Genomic DNA, 23,580 nt, shown 5'->3' with positions numbered 1-23,580 from the left:
TGGAAAATCCCATGGATGGAGGAGCCTGGTAGGCTGCAGTCCATGGGGTCGCTAAGGGTTGGACATGACTGAGCGACTTCGCTTTCACTTTTCACTTTCCTGCATTGGAGAAGGAAATGGCAGCCCACTCCAGTGTTCTTGCCTGGAGAATCCCAGAGACGGGGGAGCCTGGTGGGCTGCCGTCTATGGGGTCGCATAGAGTCGGACACGAACGAAGTGACTTAGCAGCAGCAGCAGCCGCAGCAGCCCCTACTCTCCATAACTAGAGAAAAGCCTGCACACTCAGCAACGAAGACCCAGAACAGCAAAAAAAAAAAAAAAAAAAAAAAAAAGATTAACACCATCAAAACTGCAATGTATCAGTATCCTTAGTACAGTGCACTTTGAAGGACACAACATCACTTCTTCCTGTTTTTGCCAAAAATGCACACCCTTGATCCAATCATGAGAAAATATTAAACTCAAATTGAGAGGTTATACAAAATGCTATTGACTAATACTCATCCCAGGTGTCAAGATCATGAAAGACAAGGAGAGACTGAGGCCCTGTCACAGATGAGAGGAGTCAAGTAGCTATAATGTGGGATCCTGGATTGGATCCTGGAAGAGAGAAGATTCATTAGGGGAAAGACTGAAACTTGAATGAGGTCAGTGGTTTAGTTGATGCCAATGTTAATTTTCTGGTTTTGCTAATTGTACTGTTTTGGTATACATTGTGGACATTAGGAAAGCTGAGTGAAAGGTATGTATGAACTCTGTAAAATTTTTCAACTCATATAAATTTAATTTTTTTTAAATTTTATTAAATTAAGTATTTCAAAATTAAATATGAAAAAGACAAAATTAAAATACCATAGGTAAATTTTTAAATATAATTAAAAGGTTTGAAAGATAAAATCGAAGAAAGCTCCCAGAAAGTAGAGAAAAAAGACAGATAGAAAATAAAAGAAAGAATATCAGTACTGGAGGCCCAACATCCCAATCACAGGAAATCCACAAAGAGGGAGAAATGGAAGGGAGAGTGTCATCAAAGAAATATTTCAGAACGGTTTCCCAGACAGTACTGGAGGCCATGAGTTTTCATACTGGAAGGCCTGTTGAGCGCTCAGCACTATAGATGCTGGTCAGCCCACCCTGAAGCTTCCTGGGATGACACAGCAAAATACTGGAGATAAAGAGAAAATCTTGAAAGGTGAATGAAAGGAAAGTAACACCCCAAATGTAAGTTATTTTTAAAGTTTAAAATATTCAGTTTGTCCTAAGAAGTGAATGTTTTATGGTTCTGAATGGCAACCTTAACACAAGAGTGATAAAAAGCAGCTGGAGAATTTATAGTTAGAGGAGACACTGGCGGTATGTACGTGACAATTTGCCAATTGTCCTGCTTTCCTAAACCTTCTTCAGAACGTTTTGTTTTCTTTCAGAAAAAAAGACACTCATGAGCTCACAGAACTTGAGTCTAAACCATATTGCTTGACATTTGTGTTTGACACAATCCTTATTCTCTCTACTGGAGAAGGAAGTGGCAACCAACTCTGGTATTCTTACCTGAAAAATCCCATTGTCAGAGGAGCCTGGCAGGCTGCCATCCATGGGGTTGGCAAAGAATTGGACATAACTGAGTGACTGAGCACAACACCTGCTTTCTCTCACACCCGTTTCTTCTGACTGGCTAAGGATTAGGCATAGTGTTTATTTGTATTGAGTTACTGATTTTTTAGGTTAGTTTCAGTCTCAGTAATTAGACTCAATTACTAATTTTGAAAATGTGTGAGTAAAGGTGTTGGGTCTAAGACCAAAAAAAAAAAAAAAAAAAAATCCCAGATAGACTTCAGCAGGTCTATCTGTCTACCGGTTCCGAGTCTGATTGCAATGTTGAAACCATGGTATTGAGGTCACTGAGATCTTAATGTGGACTTTGCTCTAATAGCTTGATTTAATTCAGTAAGTCACTGCAGTAATAAAAATCCTTGTTTGTAGTATGTGTTGTTTTAAGTTTTTATCTTTATCTTTTTTATTTGACAGCATTTATGGTCTCACTGTTCTGGTCAGTCTGCTGCCTATTGTTCTGGTGAGTGATGATGAATAAAAATATCAGTTATCTTTGGTTGTTGACCCTTTCAAAGTGCTAAAATAGAACATTGGACAGCCACAATGGCACCAGTTTAAATGACAAATACAAAATAAGTGTGATGTGAGATGACAGGCAGTGTCTTTTTCCTAGTTTATGAAAAGCTATTTGGAGATTTAATTGAAAAAAAAATGAAGTTCTTTATCATGGGACATTTTTAGGGATCACAGAAGGGTTTCACTGGAGACCACAGGAAGATATTTCTCTCCATTATTCCATCATAAATAATCCTTTTCAATGCATTTGTAGAGGAGAAGAGAAGTTGCTAAGACACTTGAGCAAAATTTGCTAGTTTTTCTGTCTGTGACACTTTGAAAGGCACATGGACCCTTTCTGTCTCTTCTTGGTGCCCTCCCAGGGCCCTGGTGGCACCTTCACAGCATTTATCTTGTAATATTGTACAGACCTGTTATCTCTTTGCTTCTTGCACCAGATTGTAAGCTTCTTAGAGTTCTGTTCTTTGTGGTATGTTCAGTGACTGGTACTGTGCCTAGGGATGAAATTAATACACAATCTAAATTTTTACAAAACAGAATTCTTTTCTATGAACTGATCACTGTCAGCATTTTCCATACTGGAGATCTCCAAAGCCTCACTTGTATAAATAAAATGTTGGAGGCCCTCCATAGAAAGTTTCAGAAAAGATACCCTTCTCTTTTAAAAAAAACTTACCTCCCATGGAGGGTCATTGAGGCCAGAAGAGTATAGGATCATTTTGGAATATGTTGAACTATAAATAACCAAAATCCTAACAGTGGCTTAAGCAAGTAAGGATGTTATTCATCTCACATGATAAAATGTTTGCAGTGGACACCCCGTGGCTCATCTGATGGTTTGTTGATATCACAGTGGACTTGGGTTCCTTTTCTTCCACTCCTTGTAGTCTTGTTCTTGTGCCTATGAGTAGGTACCCATCACACCTCCATGTGTTATCTTCACATTTTAGACAAGAAAAAGGGGAAGAAGGACTGAGGGGCATGGCAGGAGAATCTGGCCCCTTTTAAAAATGTTCGAAAAGTCACTCCAGTGACCGTGTGTACACTTCATTTACCAGAAATGGGTCATGGCTGTGCATAGCTGCAGGGGAGCCTGGGAAGATAAGTATTTAGCTTTTCAGCATCTGTAGGAAGGCAAGAAATAAATTGTGAATGGCTTTTGGGTATTCATTCACTAAAATGGATCTTCCTTTAAATATTTTTTCTTTTTCAATAACTCTTCTAGAGCACTAATTTTCAAACTGTAGGGTGAGATTCATTAGAGTTTCATTAATAGCAACATAGTCAGTTGCTACCATTATTAAAAAGAATGAAATAAACTAAAATAGAAAAGAATAGAGAATATCAGAATATATCTTGACTTGATTAGGGCAAGTATTTGTGAAACACTTGTTTCATTTATATACAAGAATAGCAGGAGAGATAAGAAAGCCTTCCTCAGTGATCAATGCCTAAAGAAATAGAGGAAAACAATAGAATGGGAAAAACTAGAGGTCTCTTCAAGAAAATTAGAGATACCAAGGGAACATTTCATGCAAAGATGGGCTCGAGAAAGGACAGAAATGGTATGGACCTAACAGAAGCAAGAAGAGGTGGCAAGAGTACACAGAAGAACTGTATAAAAAAAGACCTTCATGACCCAGATAATCACAATGGTGTGATCACTGACCTAGAGCCAGACATCCTGGAATGCGAAGTCAAGTGAGCCTTAGGAAGCATCACTATGAACAAAGCTCCTGGAGGTGATGGTATTCCAGTTGAGCTATTTCAAATCCCTAAAAGATGATGCTGTGAAAGTGCTGCACTCAATATGCCAGCAAATTTGGAAAACTCAGCAGTGGCCACAGGACTGGAAAAGGTCAGTTTTCATTCCAGTCCCAAAGAAGGGCAATGCCAAAGAATGCTCAAACTACCGCACAATTGCACTCATCTCACACGCTAGTAAGTGAAAGTGAAGTCGCTCAGTTGTGTCCAACTCTTTGTGACCCCATGGACTGTAGCCTACCAGGTTCCTCCATCCATGGGATTTTCCAGGCAAGAATACTGGAGTGGGTTGTAAAGTAATGCTCAAAATTCTCCAAGCCAGGCTTCAGCAATACATGAACCATGAAGTTCCAAATGCTCAAGCTGGTTTTAGAAAAGGCAGAGGAACCAGAGATCAAATTGCCAACATCTGCTGGACCATTGAAAAAGCAAGAGAGTTTCAGAAAAACATCTATTTCTGCTTTATTGACTATGCCAAAGCCTTTGACTGTGTGGATCTCAATAGACTGTGGAGAATTGTGAAAGAGATGGGAATACCAGACCACCTGACCTGCCTCTTGAGAAACCTGCATGCAGGTCAGGAAGCACCAGTTAGAACTGGACATGGAACAACAGACTGGTTCCAAATAGGAAAAGGAGTATATCAAGGCTGTATATTGTCATCCTGCTTATTTAACTTATATGCAGAGTACATCATGAGAAATGCTGGGCTGGAAGAAACACAAGCTGGAATCAAGATTGCTGGGAGAAATATCAATAACCTCAGATATGCAGATGACACCACCCTTATGGCAGAAAGTGAAGAAGAACTAAAGAGCCTCTTGATGAAGGTGAAAGAGGAGAGTGAAAAAGTTGGCTTAAAGTTCAACATTCAGAAAACGAAGATCATGGCATCCGGTCCCATCACTTCATGGCAGATAGATGGGGAAACAGGGGAAACAGTGACTGACTTTATTTTTTTGGGCTCCAAGATCACTGCAGATGGTGACTGCAGCCATGAAATTAAAAGATGCTTACTCCTTGGAAGGAAAGTTATGACCAACCTAGACAGCATATTAAAAAGCAGAGACACTTCTTTGTCAACAATGGTTGATCTAGTCAAGGCTTTTCCAGTGGTTTTTCCAGTAGTCATGTATGGATGTGAGAGTTGGACTATAAAGAAAGCTGAGCGCCAAGGAATTGATGCTTTTGAACTGTGGTGTTAGAGAAGACTCTTGAGAGTCCCTTGGACTGCAAGGAGATCCAACCAGTCCATCCTAAAGGAGATCAGTCCTGGGTGTTCACGACAGATGCTGAAGCTGAAACTCCAATACTTTGGCCACCTGATGCGAAGAGCTGACTCATTTGAAAAGACCCTGATGCTGGGAAAGATTGAGGGCAGGAGGAGAAGGGGACGACATAGGATGAGATGGTTGGTTGGCATCACTGACTCGATGGACGTTAGTTTGGGTAAACTCTGGGAGTTGGTGATGGACAGGGAAGCCTGACGTGCTGCGATTCATGGGGTTGCAAAGAGTCGGACACGACTGAGCGACTAAACTGAACTGAACTGGATCACAATGTAAAATATTTCTGTACGTTCTATTAATAGTTAAAAACATCGAGAGCCATTTTTCTGGAGAATCATTGATTTTACAAGTGTTTATTATTACAGGCAATATGATGAACTTAAAGGAGATAAAACGTGCATTTGTAATCCAGGAAGAAAGCTGTATGTGCTATAAAAGTTACTGATAAAAAATGCTGTGAAAGGTCAATGCTATAAAAGTTATTGATAAAAAATGCAGTGGAGTTTTATTTACAGTTATTCTAATGGGGAAGGGTGGAATGAGCAGAGGTCCTGAAAGGTCTTTGAAGGGAGAGTGGCATTTGAATTGAGGCTTGATGCATCAGAGGGTTCTACTCTTTGCCTGCCTTGTAATGCACTGGACATTGTTCACATCTGTGTCAGAGGTGATAGGGCCCATTTCATACCCAAATGTTTTAGAGTTAAAGAATTTTAAGAATACCTCTATTTCATTGTTTAACCCTGGACCTGTTCGTTTTGCCTTTTAAAAAAATGACTGCATTTCTAAATCCCAGAATAATTAGGACAGCTTTTGGACAAATCATCTTAACTCTAGGTCTTAGTTAATAATTGCTGTTCTCTTCTTATTGGAAAAAATAGGGTCATATATGTGCTCCTGTATTTTTTCAGTGAGATAATGGTAAAGCTAGAAATATAAGATTAAATTAAAATATAATTAAATTGAATATAAGATTAAATTAAAAATAAATTCTAGAAATATAAGATTGATGTTGCCAATAAAATAAAACTAAAGTTTGTTTACAAATCGAAGCACTCCTAAACTTGGCATTTTAGTGTCATTGGAGGATCCTTCAGAGGTAGATGGCCCAACCTCATCTAACTAATACTGAAGAAATAAAGATTCAAAAAAGTTAAAGTAATGAGCCATAAACCAGGAATCCAAGCCAGGTCATTGACTTCCTAGCCTGTTGCTGTGTGTTACTATCACCAGTTAGTAATTTTAAGAGGGATGAGGAAGTGAGAACTCAGGAGCATACTCTTTTCGGGACCTTCCATACTTGCTAGAAACAAAATGATTTCACACTTTGTAAATTCTGTGACACTAATGTAGACAGAACCACCAAAGTTCATTGTTTTCATCCCTACTGCTCTGTTCTCTGGTCAGCATTCTCTGTGTCACCGACCAAGTTCTGCAGTCATTAGAATTCCGAGGTTACTGCTGGAGATACAGTGACCCATTTTCAGAATCAAAAACATCAGCTAATCTGCCTCCTTGCCAGCCAGTGTTAGGTGTTGGCTGCTCCTTGTTTTCTGCTGCCTGCACTCCTGAATAATTGCTTTAACCAGCAAGCTTAGTCATTTTCTCTGGTGCAGAAGGTGATAAGGTGTACCCTTTTCTGTCCTATCAGAGATTTTAGTAAATTTTCTTTCTCCTGTGGTATATAGATCTCGTCCAGCTGCATGAATGATGTGACTTCTGCTCTTTGACTTAGGAAGACTGGCACTGAAGTTCTGGTTTCATAATAGTATATGGAAAAAGGGACTTTTGTAAGAAAAAAATAAACGGAAGCAATTTTATCTAGAGCCTAGACGTGACAGGATAGACCCTGTAGACAACCAGTGTGAGCGTCACTGTCTTCATATCTATGGGGCAGACATTCTTGTCATCATTTTACAAGGTCAGAGTAAGTAGTCGAGCTGTAATTCAATCCCAGGTCCTTCGAATTCCACTCTGGGCTGCCCAGTGGTGATACAGGACAGGGGAAGGGATCTTTGCTTTATAGTGGATTTCTTAAAAGGCCGGGATACTCACAGGCTCTGCTGCAGCAATTTTAGTCTTCATCACCAAGTTTGTCAAAGCTCTGCCCTGTCTTTTTTGCCTCCTTATTGTAAGGAAATGTAAGCAATAAAAAACATGTGCCATAACAGTGTTCTTTTAGGCTTTTTTCAAGTGACTGGGTTTTTTATTTTTAAAATTGTTTTTTCATAAAAACAGCAACAACTAAAACAAAGCCTGTCTTCTGTATCATTTGTTTCTATTCAACTGACAGATTTTCATCATAAATGACAGTGGACATATGAAATGCCATTATTAAAAAGACCCATCAACCATAGGCTTATCATCAGCTGGACCAGAAGGGACTGCAGAGATCATCTGGCCCTGCCTCCTTACTTGTACAATCCAAATTATCCTTTTTGCTGTCCTGCATGCTCCTGATTTCTTTTGTTTGTTTGTTCATTCATGTATTCATTCATTCAGAACACTACTGCATGCTAAATATTGATTTGGGTCCTAAGATACAGTAATGAAAACAACACGTTTTGACTTCAAGGTGCCTCCAAATCTATGGGGAAGAAACATACTCACATATGACTAACTATGGTACAGTTTGATAAGTAGAGTAATGGAGCCATAAACTGTGGAAGTTTTAAAGATACCTTGTTTATTTCTGCCCTAACATTTTCATCCTTTATTGTAGTGGATGATTAGGAAGCTTAGGGTTTTGTTTTATTTTTGTTCATGGATTCTTGAGACGTTTAGAGTTGGAAAGGATCAGAGACAGCAGGTTGTTATTAATACTAACAGGGAAAGATATAAAAATGCAGTTTCTTTAAATGCAGTAACTTCTCAAATAAGTTCTTTAAATAATTGTATGCATATAATTATAGTCTCTCTCTATATACATTTTAATGAAATATAGTTGGTTTGCAATGTTGTGCTAATTTCTGGTGTACAGCAAAGTGATTCAGATACATATATATATATGTATATATATATTCATTCTTTTTCTTATTCTTTTCCGTTATGGTTTATTACAGAATACTGAATATAACTCCCTGTGGTCACTCAGTTTATATTTTTATTGTATAGTGGATTATGCTTTACTCAGATCAACAAAATACTCTTTATATGAGTGATTCACTGAGAAATTAAAATAGATGTTAAAAACATAGAACAGTACAGCCAGTATGTATTAAGCTCCTGTCATATGGCCAGAGTTGTCGTAGTTCTGTGGAGGCTTCATCACGGCCACCATTATAGTAGCTAACATGTGTTGCTAGACCTGAGTGAAACACTTTACACGCATCATCTCGTGTGATTCTCACAAAAGCCATAATGGTGGTTACAGTGATATCCCTATTATACAGATAAGGAAACTGCGGCCCAGGGAGATTACGAAACTTGCCCATGATCTCCGAGCTTCTAGTGGCAGAGTTAGGCCTGTCTGTCTGAGAATTTATGCTCTTTTTTTTTTTTTCAATCTGATTTTACTTATTTTTTAAAATTGAAGGATAATTGGTTTATAGAATTTTGTTGCTTTCTGCTCTTAACTACTACTCTGGATAAACGAAGTAAAAGATAGGGACCTGTAGTTTAGGAAAGTTTATGCTTTTTCATGACTAAGTAAAATTGTAAGGAATAATGTGAAACCATATATAATCAAGTTCCATGATTAGTCTTTTCTCCTCAACTTACACATACTCCCTGTAGCCAGTCTTATCCAGCCTGGTGATTGTAATTCCCATCTCTCAACTGATGACTTCTGAACCTGTATCAGCAAGCCCCACTTCTCATATGACTTCAGACCTGCTTTTACAACTTCTGCTGGACATGTGCGTATTGTTGTCCCATGGGCATCTCAAACTCATTATGTCTGAAAATAAACTTGTGAGCTGCTCATCCATATCTGCTCATTCTGTTCCAGAATTTGTTACTGGCGTTGCTGTCTGTGCCCTTCTCCAAAGCACAGGCATCCAGACAATGCCCTGTTTTTGTTATCCTATAGCTAACTCCACTTTAATCTGCCGTTTTCATTGTGTGCATTTGTCTAAAACATTCTGATTTCAGAATGTTGTGATGAATTAATTAAGGAGACATCATTTATTAAATGGGTTTCATGAAGATGAAACTATTCAGCATTTTCACACTGCTTGAATGTGAAGAAAAAGTCCATGCAAAATCAGTTTTCACAGTTATATATCTATATGTCAGAATTCTGTCTTGATATCAAGATTTCAAAGTAGTTGAGCTTTAGAACTTACTATGAGCTAATTCTTTTTGCCCCTGTAGCACTTTGTATGTATCTCTACTGTCTCACTGGTCACGTTTTCATAATCAATTGTTTATATTTACCATTCTGTTGAATAGCAGAGACTCTGGTTCTATATGTTTTTGAAACGCAACCACCACCAGCAAGCACAGTGCCAGACACAGAGCAAATATTTAAATAATATTTGCTGTTTGAAGGACTGATTCACAATAATTGTAAGACCAAAAAATTAACCACAAGTAGGGTAGGAAAGCATAATTTAATCATCTAAGAAGTTATCAAATTGTTCTATATTAATAAGTGGTCAATCAAATAACTTTAGAAAATCTTAGCCTTCTTCACATTAATTCACACAGGACAATGGGTTAAATCTCATAATATACAATGTCACTGCTTAAAAATCTTGAGTAGCTGCTCATCACCTACTAATCCAGTGTCCTTTCAACTCTGTGATTATAAAGCTTCAGCCTCTCATTTCTTCCCTGCTGCTACTGCTAAGTCACTTCAGTCGTGTCCAACTCTGTGCGACCCCATAGACGGCAGCCCACTAGGCTCCCCCGTCCCTGGGATTGTCCAGGCAAGAACACTGGAGTGGGTTGCCATTTCCTTCTCCAATGCATGAAAGTGAAAAGTGAAAGTGAAGTCGCTCAGTCGTGTCCGACTCCTAGCGACCCCATGGACTGCAGCCCACCAGGCTCCTCCGTCCATGGGATTTTCCCTGAAGGATCTTAAAATCTGATGTGAAAATAAGGTAGATAGTATGCCACAGTACACACAATGGTTATAAATATTCATGTGTGAGTCACGATTCAGTAGCATAATGCCAGCAATTAGTAATTTGGGTCTTATTTCATATTTCTTTTGTGAAAGACAGTTGTTTATCTGATTTTAAAAAACATTTATAGGGCTTCCCTGGTGGCTTGATGGTAAAGAACCTGCCTGCCAAAGCAGGAGATATGAGTTCAGTCCCTGACCTAGGAGGATTCCACATGCTGTGGAGCAACTAAGCCCGTGCACCACAACCATTGAACCTGTGTGCTACAACTGCTGAGTTTTACATGCCGCAACTGCGGAAGCCCGAGTGCCCTGGAGTCTGTGCTCCACAAGAGATGCCACCACAAGGAGAAGCCCCTACACAACAGCTACAGAATAACCCCGGCTTGCTGCAGATAGAGAAAAGTCTGTGCAGCAATGAAGACCCAGTGCAGCCAAAAATAACTAGATAAATAATTTTTTAAAAGACCAGAAGACATTTATATGTGGGAATGTCACAGAATAACAGATTTGTCTGTTGTTGCATTGACAGCTAGAACATGACCAGTTAATACTACTAGTTCTGATATTTATCCTCAAGGTCTTGGGTTTTTTAATACTTCTGAATCATTAATCATAGAAAAGAGGAGTATCAAAGACAGTAGTATGCTGACTTTATTTACCCTGCTGCTGCTGCTGCTAAGTCACTTCAGTCGTGTCCAACTCTGTGCGACCCCATAGACAGAAGCCCACCAGGCTCCCCTGTCCCTGGGATTCTCCAGGCAAGAACACTGGAGTGGGTTGCCATTTCCTTCTCCAATGCATGAAAGTGAAAAGTCAAAGTGAAGTCGCTCAGTCATGTCTGACTCTTAGCGACCTCATGGACTGCAGCCTACCAGGCTCCTCCGTCCATGGGATTTTCCAGGCAAGAGTACTGGAGTGGGGTGCCATTGCCTTCTCCTAGGACACATCAATTTTTAATTTAATACATATGGCATAATTATTTTTGTTAACCAGTTAATGTCAGAGATAGTAATTATATTCTATATAATAATCATTGTAATATCAGTAAATAATCATTTCATTAAACACATGTATACCAATGGCCGATTCATATTGATATATGGCAAAAACCATAACAGTATTGTAAAATAATTATCCTCCTGATTAAAATAAATAAATAAATTTTAGAAAGGATTACTGTATTCTTTAGTTTTATAAAACCGTTTTTAAACAATAATAAATTCCAATTATAAAGGTATTATTTATATTCATTAAAATATTTTCTATATAAAATAAACTTTGTACGCTTAGTCACTCAGTCGTGTCTGACTCTGCAACCTCATGGACTGTAGCCTGCCAGGCTCCTCTATCCATGGAATCTTCCAGGCAAGACTACTGGAGTGTGTTTCCATTTCCTACTCCAGGGTATCTTACTGACCTAGGGATTGAACGTCCGTCTCCTACATTGGCAGGTGGATTCTTAACCACTGTGCCACCTGGGAAGCCCAACCTTTATGCATACCAAACAGAGATATTGCATCTTTCGAGTCTCACTGTTTTAAATGCAAACTAAAAAGGTCAAATGGTCACAAATGACAGATATGAAGAAACTAAAATTCTGTTTCTTCATATGACAGTCACTGGACTATTGTTTTTTTTTAATCTGCCATTTCAGTGCAGAAATATGTGACATGACAGGGGTTATTACATAAACTGTGAAGCCAGACTGAACAATTCTGAACCATTGCAAATTATTCCAAAAATGAAACTTTGTAGCTGAATCTGCTTCCTCAGGTATATAAATGGGCATTCGCCTACCATGGAGAATAAATGTTTAAGTTACAAAATTAGAAATGTGCTAATTTGAAGCCTACAGATGTATTATTAAAACTCGACAGTGACTGCAGTAGTAATTTAGAGTTTAGAGAACGAAAGATTTAGGCAGAGGACTTCCCTGGTGGTCTGGGGGTTAAGAATCCACCTCCCAATGCAGGAAACGCAGGTTCCATCCCTGGTCCGGGAGGATCTCATATGCTGTGGGACAAGTAAGCCCCATGTGCCACAACTACTGAGCTCCCTTGCTCTAGAGCCCGTGCTCTGCAACAAAAGAAGCCACCACAAGGAGAAGCCCAAACACCCCAACTAGAGAGTAGTCCCTGCTCGCTGCAGCTGGAGAAAGCCCGAGCGCAGCAGTGAAGACCTAGCACAGCCAAAATAAATAAATAAAACATTTAAAGTATATCCTTTAAAAAAAAAAGATTTTGGCAGGGAGGACTGTTTTGTCACTAACAGTGTTTTAAATCTCCAGCGCATGATGATAATAAAACTCACACTGAGTTTAGTCAGTTTATCCATGTTTTTAAATTCTCTACAGACATCATATACCCTTACTGTCTATACTGGAGCAGACCACTCCTAGTGCCCTGAGCTTTGGATACCAGTTAATCAGAGTCTTAAATTGTTTTCTCTTGTGTGTTTCCATTTATCATAACCTACACTGATGGCTCAAATGGCAAAGAATCTGCCTGCAATGCAGGGGACCTGGGTTCAATCCCTGGGCTGGGAAGAGCCCCTGGAGAAGGGAATGGCTACCCACTCCAGTATTCCTACCTGGAGAATCCCATGGACAGAGGAGCCTGGTGGGCTACAGTCTGGGGTCGCAAAGAGTCAGACATGACTGAGTGAGTAACACTTTCACTTTCGCATTGATGAACGTTACTTACATATTCTCTTCAGGTGCAGCCCGACCTCTGTCCTAAATTCACCTGTATCCCACTGCCTGCAGTATCTCCCACCATCTGCCCTCCCCATCTTCATCCCTCATTCCCAGTAACATCAGCAGTTTCACCAAATGCTGGCTGTCAGGCAAGAGGCAGGAGGTCGTCCCTTTTTATTAAGCTTTAGCTTTATTATATTTCAGAATCTCAACAGTAGGAACTGTTATTGGTGAATCAACTTGACTTGCATTTTCCAGCCCTGCTTATGCTGTTCTGACCTCGTATCCGCACAGGAATATCAATGATGTATTGCCTGAGGACAAAATGTGTTTCCAAATAAATTGGTTCACAGAAGGGCAGCTGGAGTGACTTCTTGCTATTCTGCATCTTGATTTTTTGTTGTTGTTAATTAATATGAAGAAACATAATGCTCCCTCAAACTGTTATAAGCATAGATATATCACCACCAAATTCCAAATCCACTAAATATTAGGAAATCTGGAATGGTATGAAAGTTCTTAATAGCTATCAAAGTAAGACTGTTTTGTTTTTTTTTAAGAATGCAAAACTTTTTATTAAAAATAATGTTAAGAAAGTGTACATAAACTAAAAAATTTAATGAGTATGGGAACAAAAACTTGAAAATATTATAGTTATTAAATTTATGTTATTGGTACTTTGAAGGCCTTTTGCTGCCAAAGGAGCAGAGGGAGAGGGTGGGATGATTTGGAAGACAGTGTTTTACATGAGATTTTCAATGGCAGTAGAGTTAGAAGTCATGCTGCTGCTGCTAAGTCACTTCAGTCATGTCTGACTCTGTGCGATCCCATAGACGGCAGCCCACCAGGCTCCCCTGTCCCTGGGATTCTCCAGGCAAGAACACTGGAGTGGGTTGCCATTTCCTTCTCCAGTGCATGAAAGTGAAAAGTGAAAGTGGAGTCGCTTAATCGTGTCCGACTCCTAGCAACCCTATGGACTACAGCCCACCAGAAGTCATAGATTTGCTTTTTCAATGTGATTTTTTTTTTAAAAATTACATATGTATTTATTTATGGATTTTTGGCTGAATTGGGTCTTTGTTGCTGCACGTGGGCTTTCTCTAGTTGCGGTGAGTGGGGCTACTCTCTAGTTGAGGTGGTTTTGTTATTTCAGAGCACAGGCTCTAGGCTGTAGGGCTTAGTTGCCCCACGGCATGTGGATCCTCTTGGACCAGGAATGGAACCTGTGTCCCCTACATTGGTAGGCAGATTCGTAACCACTGGACCACAGGAAAGTCCTAGATTTACTTTTAATATGATCAACTGATGAATGTTAATAATAGTTAATATTTGTTGAGTGCTTACTATGTGTGAGGCACTGTTCTAAGTACTTCATATGGGTTTTGCTGAAGTAGGTGCTCTTATTGTTGTTGTTGTTCAGTCACTAAGTCATGTCTGACTCTTTGCAACCCCATGGACTAACTATAGCACACCAGGCTTCCCTGTCCTTCACCATCTCCTGGAGCTTGCTCAAATTCATGTCCATTGAGTCTGAAATGTCATCCAGCCATCCTCTGTTGCCCCTTTTTCCTCCTGCCCTCAATCTTTTTCAGCATCAGGGTCTTTTCCAGTGAGTCTGCTCTTCACATCAGGTGGCCAGGGTATTGGAGCTTTAGCTTTGGCATCAGTCCTTTCAGTGAATAATCAGGGTTGATTTCCTTTAGGATTGACTGGTTTCATCTATTTGTAGTCCAAGGGACTCTCAAGAGTCCTCCAGCACCACAGTTGGGTGCTCAGCCTTCTTTATGGTCCAACTCTTATGTCACAACTATAGCTTTGACTATACAGACTGTTGTCAGCAAAGTGATGTCTCTACTTTTTAATGTGCTGTCTAGATTTGTCATTGCTTTCCTTTCAAGGAGTAAGCATCTTTTAATTTCATGGCTGCGGTCACCATCCGCTGTGATTTTGGAGCCCAAGAAAATAAAATTTCTCACTGCTTCCATTTTTTCTCCTTCTATTTGCCATGAAGTGATAGGACCATATAGCATGATCTTAGTTTTTTTAATATTGAGTTTTAAGCCAGCTTTTCCACTCTCCTCTTTTACCCTTATCAAGAGGCTCTTTAGTTCCTCTACACTTTCTGCCATTAGAGTGGTATCATTTGCATATCTGAGGTGGTTGATAGTTCTCCCTGCAATCTTGATTCTAGCTTGTGAGTCATCCAGCCCAGCATTTCACATGATGTGCTCTGCATATAAGTTAAATAAACAAGATGACAATATACAACCTTGTCATACTTCTTTCCCAATTTGGAACCAGTCTGTTGTTCCATGTCTGGTTCTAACTGTTGCTTCTTGACCTGCGTACGTGTTTTTCAGGAATTAGGTAAGGTGGTCTGCTATTCCCATCTCTTTAAGAATATTCCACAGTTTGTTGTTATCCACATAGTTAAAGGCTTTAGCGTAGTCAATGAGACAGAAGTAGATGTAGGTGCTCTTATTATTTCCATTGTATAAACTGAGGAAAAAAAGTAAAAGAGGAGAGGTAAAAGAGGAGAAAACTGAGGCATGGTGAAAGTGAAAGTCGCTCAGTTGTGTCCGACTCTTTGTGACTTCATGGAGTGTAGCCCACCAGGCTCCTCTGTTCATGGAATTCTCCAAGAAGAGTACTGAAGTGGGTTGTCATTTCCTTCTCAAAGGGATCTTCCCCACCCAGGGATTGAACCCAGGTCTCCTGCGTTGCAGGCAGATTCTTTACCATCTGAGACACCAGGGAGGCTTTTATTATTCCCATTTTATAAACTGAGGCATGGAGAGATTTAAGCAATTTTCTCCATATTACATAGTTAGTAGGTAGAAGGCCTGGAATTCTAGTCTGGGCCATTTGACTTCAGATACCCCACTATTAACCGCTACATCCTCAGTGGTACTTAAAAGAACCATTGGGTATCACTTAGTTCTAGAAATGCCAGGACCTGACAAACATTCAGTAAATGGTTACTGAAAATCAAACTTCCCCAATGGCTCTGTTGGTAAAGAATCCACCTGCAATGCAGGAGACCCAGGTTCAATCCCTGGGTGGGGAAGATCCCATGGAGAAGGGAATGGCAACCCATTCCAGTATTCTTGCCTGGAAAATCCCATGGACAGAGGAACCTGGTGGGCTATAGTCCATGGCATTGCCAAGTGTTGGACACGACTGAGCAACTAAACCACCATACCGTTAATCCAGAATCTGAACACATCTAAACTAAAGGCATTTTGTTCATTGTTGTTGTTCAGTGGCTCAGTTGTGTCTGACTCTTTGCAACCCTATGGACTCTAGCAATCTAGGCTTCTCTGTCCTTCATCTATAACTAGTAGGGCTTCCTTACTTTAAAAAAAAAAAAATCGTAATGATGGAAATCTCCAAACATATGCAAAAGTAGAGGGAATAATGGTACAGTGCTGCTGCTAAGTTGCTTCAGTCGTGTCCAACTCTGTGCGACCCCATAGACGGAAACCCACCAGGCTCCCCCGTCCTTGGGATTCTCCAGGCAAGAACACTGGAGTGGGTTGCCATTTCCTTCTCCAATGCATGAAAGTGAAAAGTGAAAGGGAAGTTGCTCAGTCATGTCCGACTCTTAGCGACCCCATTGACTACAGCCCACCAGGCTCCTCCGTCCATGGGATTTTCCAGGCAAGAGTACTGGAGTGGGGTGCCATTGCCTTCTCCGAATGGTACGGTGAACCCTTGCAAACCCATCTCCCAGATTTAACAATTATCAACACGTGACCACTCTTGTTTCCTCTGTATCTGCCCCCTACCACTCTCACTGGGATATTTTAAAGCAAATTTCAGGCAAGTTTTTCAGTATGTATTGAAAGAGTATACAAGCCCCTGTGTCCCCATCTTTTGAAGTAAATTTCTGACTAAGACTTAACAACTGGAGAATATGAAGGTGTAGAAACACAGAATACCTGTTGGGCTGGGGAACTGTTAACAATTTAGACTGTAATTCCCACATTGCAGAATCACCAAACCCCCAGTTCCCTGAAAGATATAGATAAAGGCCTGACATATATTCCTGAGTTGTGAGTTGTTTTTACGGGAAGCAGGCCCCCTTCAGATGAAAACTGTGACCACAAGAATATAGACCCTAGACTGCTTGAAACCAGAAGGCTGATGAAGCTTGAAACTCCACCTTGATGCCAACCAATCCGAGAGTTGTCCATGAACTGATCATGCCCTGCTCCTTGAACACTATAAAACACCTCACTACCCCCTCCAGGGTGAGTCCCACAGTCTTAAGGGCATTAGCCCATTGTGGCCCCCTTTGCCTGGCAAAGCAATAAAAGCTACTCTTTTTTTACTTCTCCCAAACTCTTTTCTCCATGTTTCTATTCAGCCCTGATGTACCGAGGCCAAGTTTTAGCAACAGTATTATCCAAAAAGGACTCTGTTAAAAATCACATTAAAATTAATTAACTTGATATCCAATAGCTAGCAGTGTTCAAATTTTCCTGTTTCATAAATGTATTTTATTTTACGATTTACTTTTGTCTTCGTTGCTGCGCTTGGGCTTTCTCTAGTTGCAGTGAGCGGGACTACTTTTTGTTGTGCACAGGCTTCTCATTGTAGTGACTTCCCTTGTTGCGGAGCACGGGCTCTAGGCACACACTTTCAGCAGCTGAGTGTGGGCTCAGTAGTTGTGGCGCACAGGCTCTTCTGGGACCAGGGATTGAACCCATGTCCGCTCACTGGCAGGCAGATTCCCACCCACTGTACCACCAAGCAAGTCCCATGAATGGCTTTTATAGTTGGTTTGTTTGAGTCAGGATCCAAATAAGAGTCTCATGTTGCATTTGGTTGATATATTTCTTGAGTCTCTTAATCCATCAACATTCCCTCTCTTCCTTTTGTTTTCCCTCTTACCACTTGTCGATGAAACATGGTCATTTGTTCTGTAGAATTTTCTATGTTGTCTTGCTCTACCTTGGGGTGAGAAAGAATTACTTTTCATTTCTGTAAAGTGTAGGAGAGGGGAGGAGAACAGTTGTGGACTGTGTTATCCCTAAGTGGAACCAATGGCTACTGAAAGGCAGTACAGGACAGCAGCCGCCTTGACAATCCCAGTGTGTTCTTGGGGACCACTTTCTGAGCAGTGATCCTTTTATCTTTTATATTCATGCTGATAATAAAGAGGCACAGAAAGATACAGGAGTGCCTTCTGAATTCTCAAATAATTATCAAATGATACTGATTATGTGTTAATTGATACATTCGAATTCTTCGAAAACTGATAAGTTCACAGATGTTTGATAAAATTAATTTCATTAACTGGGATACAGTTTAATTAGAATATGCAATGCTGTATTTATTCTTAAAATCTAGAATCAGGAAGTGGAAACCTTCGTGTTAAGGAGTACGTTGGGTCGTACTTTGAGAACATGTGAATATCTAATTACCCAGTGATTTTTACATTGATTGATGATCTGTGCCTAAATCAGTTATTACAGGAGAGTTGCAAAATGGTGATTTTTCTAATTTTATTGTTTTTTCTCTACATTTGTTAGTTGGCATTCTTCTGTAAAGAAAAACTGCCCTTATTTTTCTCTTTGATATGCTCTGATTACACACCCTCTTTTTATTTCATAATTTTATGCTCATGAAATTAAAATTTTTAATGTTTATAATCTTTTACTGTCATTTTTGGATGTTCATATTGCTCAAATTTGGCCAGCGAGATCCCCTTTACATCAACTTTCATCAGCTTTTATTAATAACATGATCCATTAGTCTCTCAGCCCTTCCTTGCCCAACGAGACATCTCTGGATGGCTTCATACTTTCCCAGACTAGAACTCAGCCATTTCTTCAAGGGGTCCTCCCTCTGTAGTGAAGGAATGGTATTTAAAAACCAAGATCTGGGACTTGTCCTCATTGCTTCTTTCCATGTCCATTTTGATGCAGCCCTAAGTCTTCTGCGGAGGATGGAGAGGAGATACCTGGCTCTTCAAGCCCATTGAGACAACCCCTTCATCTTGCTCAGATCCCTTAGTATCGTCAACAGTGAGCACTGTTTCTAGTTTTTCCATTTCCTAAGGATGAAAATTGGTAGTCTGTTTCCTGAATGACTTGCTTCTCTTCCAGTTTTACCTGCTCTGTTATAGAAGAATCATGGAATTGCAGACTTCAGTTTACAATATTTTACTTAGAAACTGTCTTAACCAGTGATTCTTTGCCAATTTCAGGTCTCAGACTGTTTTGAAAATGTGATGGAAGTGGATACTAGCCCTGGAAAAATGCTCAAACACAAACATTTTTATATACAATTTTATCGGTACTTGACCTTGTAAAGCCGAGTTATCTCTACAAAACACCCCTTATATAAGATCCTAGGTTGTGTTCCACCTCTGTCATATTACGTATATACAGGGAAGCTTGGGCAGGTTTAGGTGACTTCCTAAAGGCTACACAGAAGCAGAAACAAACTAGAGTCTAAGGGTTTTTGTTTTTTATTCTCATGAAGAACAACTGGTTTGCCCCCACTTATATCACAAAAAGCTCTGCAATGTAGTGAGAACAAGAACTTCAGATAAAAAGAATGACCTTGTAGAGTGAAGACACACTAGGAGTGGATTTTTATTTTTAGAACACGAGTCCATAGAAGCTGGGATCCTGAATTTTCCAATTTCCAGAGAATATAATTCTTTTTTTTTTTACTGAAATTATGTTTTCTGTAATTCCCTTTTCTTACTTTCTTCACCCTTATATTTAATGTGAAAAGTGGTTGATGTATTTGGAGGCAGAAGCCAGCGCAGTATTTTGGGAAATGAACGGATGATGGAACGTTGCTCCTGTGAACAGGCACTTTCTCTCTTGCATAGCACCTACTACCATAGGGTCTCGTAAGATAGGTGTCTGGGTGTGACTGGCTGGTTTTATGAAGTACTCTCATTGCTCATTGGGTTTCTTCTGTTAGTATGTCTCAGTTGTCTCTGAGCCATGTGCAGTTTTTTAGGATTAATGTAGTTTTTAAGGATTTCTGCAGAAACCTTGTTATTCAACACACTGTTGTGACCTTCAATCTGGAAAGCCTCAGTGCATCTTAGCCTTGCTCCAGAGAGCCAAAGCCGGCTCCAAGGCAGCACAGATTGTAGCTGTCTGTAGGCTTTGTTTGCACAAAGGGACACTTCTATTATGGACTCCTTGGTATTGCAGTGGTGGAAGAGGGAAATGTTACTGCTTTCTCTATGTGTTTTCTTGTAGTGGAAGAGTGACTGAATACAGGCAGTCAGGAGAATTTGAGCAAAATGAGATAGTTCTCATGATGTCCCATCTTATCAATATCTCCTGGGGTGTGTGTGTGTGTGTGTGTGTGTGTGTGTGTGTGTGTGTGTGTAGGCAGGTGTGGTGTAATGCTGGAAAAATACAGGCTTCTTAAAATGTAGACAAATCAAGGAATGATTTTAACTCAAACAGGCTAAGACTGAGAGTCTGTAAAATAATAATGACTTTAATTTACTGCTTTTCATAGAGTATAAAATAGTCTGCAAAGCATGACCTGCAGACCCCTGAGAACACTGATCACAGAGCTTTTATCACGATACAGCAGACTTCCCGTTTCTCTCTCCTTGTGTGTAAAAGGAATCCTTAGTCACTGCTGGTTCTGGAATTCTTCAGTGGCATAGAATTGGTGCCTGGTATTGTAATTAATTTGTTTACTGGGCAGATCTTTCATCCCGTCCCTGTAAATGCTTCTTGACAAGGTTGACTGGATTGTTTTCTGCTATTGCAAGATGCAAACAAACTGGAAAGGCAATGACAAAGGTGTTTCAACTTTTATTTGTATGAAGTAGATGGATAAAAGCAATAGTTTAAATAAGATATAAGTAAAAATATTTCTTAAGTTCCTGAACCTTCCATGTAAAATGTTCTCTTTTATGTTAAAAAAAAATCAAAGACTATATTCTGTGATAATTGGACAAGTGCTAAAGATACTTTAAAATAAGTAATAAACTTGGCTATATTGACTAATGTTATTTGAGTCAAGAGTATTTCAGAGATAAAATTTTTTGAACTAGCATTTATTTTTCAGTAGAAGATATACCAGGCATAGTTATTTTAGGAATCTGTTTTAAAAAATCTAGCAGTACTGTTGAATTATTTTACTTGTAAAACTTTTTCTTACTTTGTTCATCACAAGTAACTGATTGATTTTGAGAAAACAGATAAGCATTAAAACCTTTTATGAACTGGCTTTTTGTTGTATGGATTTATTAGATATTTAAGTGGGGGAAGAGCTGGAGAGAAAGTGGGGAATTTGGAGTATATGTAGGTTTACTGTTACTTTATAGATTTTTTAAAAAATTATTTTTGATTAGAGGATAATTACTTTACAATATTGTGATTTTTTTTCATACATCAACATGAATCAGCCATAGGTAGATATATGTCCGCTCCCTCTTGAACCCCCTCCCCACCTCCCTCCTCATCCCACCCCTCTAGATTGTGACAGAGCACCGGCTTTGGGTTGCGGATGTTTTAGGCTTGAGGAGTGATTCTCCATAACTGTTTACTTCCTCCCTGCTCTGCTGCACTGTGGGGCTGCTGCCACCAGGTGGATGCTGGTGCCTAGGCATGGCTACACGGTCCAAACTGGAAGGCAGCGATTCAGCAATTTAACAAGTGCTTATTGAACACTATGCGTCAAGCACTGTGCTAGGTGTTGGGGATACAAGGATGAATGAGACAGAATCTCTGCCTGTAAGAGTTAGACAAAACCAGTAAAGTGATAGAATTACATGTACTGTGCTCCAGAAGGACAAAGAGAAAACAAATCACTAACCTTGATGTTTATGGAAGATGCTCTGAAGGGATCTGCCATGGAGCTACACCTTGAGGGTGGCTGTGAGTTTAAAGTGGGGATGGTCCTGTAGACAAGTGATTCCAAGAGGACATACATAAGTTGTGTTTTTTCGGGAAATTTATGATCATAAACTCATTTAAAACCCTAAATCTCCAATGACTAAAAATAATAATATAATGTTGTTGTTCAGTCACCTTAACTCTTGACGACCCTATGGACTGCGGCACACCAGGCTTCCCTGTCTCTCACCATCTCCCGGAGTTTGCCCAAGTTCGTGTCCACTGAATCGGTGATGCCATCCAACCATCTCATCCTCTGTCGCCCTTTTCTTCTACCTTCAGTTTTTCCAAGCATCAGGGCCTTTTCCAATGAGCTGTTTGCATCAGGTAACCCAAATATTGGAGCTTCATCCCCAGGCAGTCCCTCCAATGAATATTCAGGGTTGATTTTCTTTACAGTTGACTGATTTGATCTCCTTGCAGTCCCAGGGACTCTCAAGGGTCTTCTCCATCACCACAATTCAAAAGCATCAATTCTTCGGTACTCAGCCTACTTTATGGGCCAACTCTCACATCCATACATGACTACTGGAAAGACCATAGCCTTGACTATATGGACCTTTGTCCTCAAAGTGATGTCTTTGCGTTTTAACACACTGTCCAGGTTTGTCATAGCTTTCCTGCCAAGAAGCAGTCATCTTCTGATTTCATGTCTGCAGTCACCATCCACAGGGATTTTAGAGCCCAAGAAGAGGAAATGTGTCACTAATTCCATTTTTCCCACTTCTATTTGCTATGAAGTGGCAATTATATAATACATGTAAGAAAATTATTTAGAACAAAATTTAAAAGAATATGGATGTCTTTATATTTAATTATCATTTGGTTAATCTCCCATTGTTAACAACCAGTCCTTATTCTGATCTTGGTTTAAAATCATCTTAAAATTACCCTAAATTAAAAAAAAAAAACTACCCTAAACTTTTTAAGATCAAAACTCAGTGGATCCAGACAACCCAATCAAAAAATGGACAGAAGACACTCCTCCAAAGTAGACATACAGCTGGCAAATAAGCACATGTAAAGATACTCATCATCACTAATTATTAGAGAAATGCAAATGAAATTTAATGAGGTACCGCCTCACACCAATCAGAATAGCTATCATTTAAAACTCTACAGATAACAAATACTGAAGAGGGTGTGGAGAAAACGGAACCCCCCTTTTATACTGTCGGTGGGAATGTAAATTGGTAAAGCCATTATGGAGAACAGTATGGAGGTTCCTTTAAAAACTAAAAATAGAACTATCATATGATCCCAGCAGTCCCACTTCTGGGCATATATTCAGAAGATACCTGCACCCCAATGTTTATAGAAGCATTATTTATAATAACCAAGACATGGAAGCAGCCTGAATGTCCACTGACAGATGAATGGGTAAAGAAGATATGGTATACACATACACACAAGCATGCATGCACAATGGAATACTACTCAGCCATAAAAAGAAATAATGCCATTTGTAGCAATGTGGATGGACCTACAGATTATCATACTAAGTGAAGTAAGTCAGAAAGAGACAGACAAATACCATATGATATTATGTATATGTGGAAACTAAAATATGACACAGATAAAACTAAGAAATAGATTCCTAAACATAGAGAACAGACTTGTCTTTGCCAAGGGGCAATGGGGTAAGAGAGAGGTGGACTGGGAGTTTGGGATTAACAGATGCACACTAACTCTTATGTATAGAATGGATAAACAACAAGGACCCTACTGTAGTGTACAGGGAACTAT

General features: G+C 39.6%; 1 protein-coding gene across 1 annotated transcript in view; it reads left to right on the top strand.

Moving 5' to 3' along the window:
• The first annotated feature begins 553 nt into the window (after positions 1 to 553).
• The window catches only part of CRACD (capping protein inhibiting regulator of actin dynamics), a 224,706-nt gene continuing 201,679 nt past the window's right edge, over positions 554 to 23,580 (top strand). The window contains exons 1-2 of the mRNA XM_025290025.3: positions 554 to 647; positions 2,026 to 2,071. Coding sequence (XP_025145810.1) covers positions 643 to 647; positions 2,026 to 2,071 — 51 coding nt within the window. The 5' untranslated portion in view covers positions 554 to 642. The remainder of the gene's footprint in view (positions 648 to 2,025; positions 2,072 to 23,580) is intronic.

Source organism: Bubalus bubalis, chromosome 7 (assembly GCF_019923935.1).
Source record: "Bubalus bubalis isolate 160015118507 breed Murrah chromosome 7, NDDB_SH_1, whole genome shotgun sequence".
Classification (NCBI taxonomy): Eukaryota; Metazoa; Chordata; class Mammalia; order Artiodactyla; family Bovidae; genus Bubalus; species Bubalus bubalis.
The sequence above is the reverse complement of the archived record's forward strand: the minus strand, read 5'-3'. Positions and strand labels throughout refer to the sequence as shown.